Here is a 4,135-nt window from a genome sequence, read left to right on the forward strand (position 1 = left end):
GTCTCGTCTGGTTTGCCTAACATACTAATATTACTACGAAACACACAGCTCTATGCACCCGCAAAAAAAAAAAGAAAAAAAGAAACACACAGCTCTATGAGAAGAAGCCAAAGTCAAAAAAACTGACATTCACCTCATCTCATAAGTAGATGTAACCTGTAAGATCAGAAGAGCTGAGGAACATCTCAAGCATATATAAATTGAAACGTCCAGTTCATCCATAACAAACCAAGTATTATTTGACAGAAAATGTATTGACCATTAAAGACAACGGCAAAGCCTCAAGGTTTTGCTATATTCGACAGAAAAGCTTAAAGGATAGAGTAGAATAATCACAAAGCATCAGGAACAATGCAGATATCAAAATTAAGCTACACAATATAGTTGGTGGTGGTAGTGGTTTTGATTCAGTTAGATGTTCCGCCCTCCTACATGCTAGTAGATTCTTCCTGTATCAAGCTCTTATACTTTGATGAAAAGCGGGGCTTCGTCTATAAAAAAACAGATACACAACAAATACATCTCATACTCAAATCCCAATGCTTACGTTTGCTTCCATCTGGCCTGTTAAGGTTTTACTTTATTTAACAGTTTCCCGATGTTGTCATGCAATGGAACCTTCAATCTTCTTAAGCCAAGATTCTCTTAACTGGCAGAAATTTTAAATAGGACTCTCTGCATCAACACAACTGTCACCTTCCGGAGATCTCTGGCCAGCCAATATGTCAGATGTTGTATCATCAGGAACAATTCCCCTGTTGAGCATTTCATCATGCAACTGGAATGCTTCTTGCAGCTTACCATCACGGAGGCTTCCATTTATCAGCATGTTATAAATAAGAGCATTAGGGCGTACATCCAACCTCTTCATGTCATCCAATAACTTCTTGGCACCATCAATGTCTCCAATGCGGCAAAGGCCATGTGTTAACGCTGTGAAAGTGATACTATCGGGAATGTTACCCTTGGCCATCATCTCTGAGTACAATTCCAATGCAAAGGCTACATTGCCATCTTTTGAGAAACCGTCGATTAAGGTAGTGTATGTTACTGTATCAGCAGCAATTCCTTCTTTAATCATGCTCTCATAGAATTTGGAAGCTTCTTTCATCATTTTCAAATCCTTGTACCCGGTAATAAAATTAGTGTAGACGGCAGATGTGGGTGTTAGACCATCTTTCAGCAGAATAACAAGAAATTGCAGTGCATGAGACATATTCCCTTCATGGCAAAACCCACTTATTAAAGCATTGTATGCAGCAATGTCAGGTTGAAGGCCTTTGCGCCTCACATTATTTAGCATTTTAAGTGCCAGATCACAACAACTGGTCCTGCAGTAACCGTCAATGAAACTGGTATATGTTACTATGTTGGCGGGTATACCTTTCTCACGCATCTGCTGATACATAGCAAATGCTGAGCCCATCATACCAGCTTTCACAAATCCATTGATGATACTGTTGTATGTCATTGTGGTCGGGACAAAACCTTCACCTATGAAGTTCTTCAAAATTTCATCAACTTCATAAATCCGGTCACTCATGCAAATGCCATTTATGAGAACATTATGTGTATACTCATTGCAAGAAACTCCATTTTGTTTCATTTCATCAAGGAGGGCATATGCCTTGTCAAAAGCCTTCTTCTTGATATACCCTTTCATCAAAAATGTATACGTGAAAACATTAGGTACAAATCCTTCCACAGGCATCTCTGAGTACAGTTTGACTGCTTCATCCATGCACCCCTTCTCACAGTAACCCATTAACAAGCTGTTGTATGTCACAACAGATGGTTTCACTCCAGTTTCCTTCATCTTACCAAACAAGTTAAGTGCTTCGCGGAGCTTGTGTTGCTGGCAGAGCCAATGAATTAGACCATTGTACGTGAAGACATCCGGTAGCCTAGAATCAGCCATCTCCAGACACAAGCTTACAGCATCTGCCCACCGTTTATCGCACAACAGGCCCTTGATAACCAAACTGAACTCGTGTGAACTTGGCAACAGCCCTTGCCCTCTCATCTGGCGATATAGCACATACACCTTCTGTGTCATCCCAGCTTGATCACAGCCTCTTATAAGCGTCCCATACGTCACATTAGTTGGCAATATACCATTCGCCAGGGTCTCGTCGAAAAGATCCAGAGCTTTCTCGACCTCGCCTCGCAAGCAATACCCATGCATCAAAATCGTCGCGAGAACGACATCCATTTTCTTGCCAGCAGACAGCATCTCGTCCTTGACCCGCAGAGCCTCCTCCATCCTCCCCACCTTGACAAGCACATCCACCAGAGACCTGTAGGTGAAGTCCCACGTCTCGAAGCCAGCCTCCTTCATCTCCCCAAGGAGGAGGAGCCCGCGGTCAGCATCACGCAGTTTGCACAGTGCCGCGATCACAAGAGCGTAGACGCGCTGGTCGGGCTCGATCTCAGCGCCGGGCATTTCATCAAACAGCCTGACAGCATCCTCGAGCATCCCTTCCTTGACGCAGGCCCGCATGAGCGCATCGAACATCCATGCGTCCACGCGGTCGCCCCTCCCCCGCATCTCCGCGAAGAGCGCAAGCGCGTCCCGGGCCGACGAGCAGCGCGCGGTGGTGACGAGCAGGTCGGTGCGGGACTTGACATCCGGGACAACGCCGCGGGCGACCATGTGGGCGTACGCGTCGGCGGCCGCGCTGGCGCGGCCGGCGCGGGAGAGGGAGGTGAGGAGGCGGCTGAGGAGGGACACGTGAACGGCTGCGACGGGGGAGCCGGAGTGAGGGCCGGCCGCGGCTGAGAGGACGGCGTCGACGAGGGCGCCCGGGGCGAGACCCGCGTCGAAGGCGGCCGACTTGAGGAGGGTGAAGGCACGCGGGTGGGACGGGGATGAGGCGAAGAGCGCGCGGAGGGTGGAGGTGAGGTTCTCCACGACGGCGGGGTCGCGCGCGGCCGGGCGGTTGGAGAAGTGGGCAGACAGGGGATCGGTTTGGTGGGGCGGCGCGGCGGGAATGGGAATGGCGGTGGCGCAGAGGGAACGCCATGCGAGCGAGGGCGAGGAGGCTGCTCGGAGCCGTGGTGGGCGGCGCATGGTGGCGGGCAGGAGGGGTTTAGCTAGGGATTGAGCGGAACTGCGCAAGTGCGACGTTGACCCCCAAGAACTTCCGCTCTCTGCGAACCAAACTGTCGTTCCATGGTATTCTTAGCCCATGTAAGTTGTACTTAGAGCATCTTCACTCGTGCCCCAACATGCCTCGGAGCGAGTTTTTTCACACCAGCACCGAAAAAAACCTAATCGCGACCCAAAACATCGAAAACCGTCGAATTGGCCCATTTTTTGGCCCGGCGATCTCAGGCTGAACCCAGCGCACTGGGGCGCTTGGGGGCTTCGGCAGAAGGAAAGCCACGCCTGGGCCACCATTGTTAGGCGGAAAAGTATCTTGCACTTCCAGATTCAGATCCCCCCCTCCCGGCACGCGTGCACACCCTTCCGCCGTTGTGCCGATCCCGGCGCCGCCTACCCACCCACCGCCGCTAGATAGATCGTTCCCTCGCCGGAGAAGAGAGGGTTCCGCCGCGGCAGCCTCCACCTCGCTCCTGGGCGAGCTTTCCGGCACTCCGGCCACGCAGAGCGGGAATACCGGCGGCTACGCGCCTACCATGCCCGCAAGGTGTTCGGCAATTTGTCTGCTCGACGATGGACTCGAACGATGAGGAGGCGCTCGCGGTGCTGCTGGAGGAGGAAGCCGATGCCGAGGACGAAGAGCATCTCATGGTCCTCGCCGTTCTGGCCGACCTGTTCGGGAGCAAAGCAAAGCCGCCGCGAGGTGGCTCGGCGGCGGGTCGGCTGAAGGCAAAGCAGAGGCATCGACTGGAAGGCTATTGCTTGCTCTACTCCGACTACTTCGTCGACGCTCCACTGCACGGCAATAAAGTATTTCAGCGCCGTTATCGGATGAGCCGAAAGCTCTTTCTCAGGATTGTGAATTCCATCTGTGAGTTCGACGGCTACTTCAAGTGCAAGAGGGATTGCACCGGCACACTTGGATTCACCTCACTCCAGAAGTGCACGACAACTATGAGTATGCTTGCATAGTGAGCTCCCGGTGATTCACTGGAAGACTATGGACACATGGTCATGTCCACGACCATTGAG

At 51.4% G+C, this 4,135-nt stretch overlaps 1 protein-coding gene across 1 annotated transcript; it reads right to left on the reverse strand.

The window, feature by feature from the left end:
- Nucleotides 1-213: 213 nt before the first annotated feature.
- Nucleotides 214-3,161, reverse strand: LOC123061456 (pentatricopeptide repeat-containing protein At3g54980, mitochondrial). Its single transcript, XM_044484577.1, has one exon. The coding sequence runs from the start codon at nt 3,068-3,070 to the stop codon at nt 662-664; it is 2,409 nt and encodes an 802-aa protein (XP_044340512.1). The 5' UTR covers nt 3,071-3,161; the 3' UTR covers nt 214-661.
- Between the last annotated feature and the right edge of the window lie 974 nt (nt 3,162-4,135).

The sequence above is a fragment of the Triticum aestivum genome, chromosome 3A (genome assembly GCF_018294505.1).
Source record: "Triticum aestivum cultivar Chinese Spring chromosome 3A, IWGSC CS RefSeq v2.1, whole genome shotgun sequence".
NCBI classification, from domain to species: domain Eukaryota; kingdom Viridiplantae; phylum Streptophyta; class Magnoliopsida; order Poales; family Poaceae; genus Triticum; species Triticum aestivum.

Excerpts from the sequence above, each read along its gene's own strand:
- LOC123061456 (XM_044484577.1), bottom strand. The coding sequence starts at position 3,070 with ATGCGCCGCCCACCACGGCTCCGAGCAGCCTCCTCGCCCTCGCTCGCA.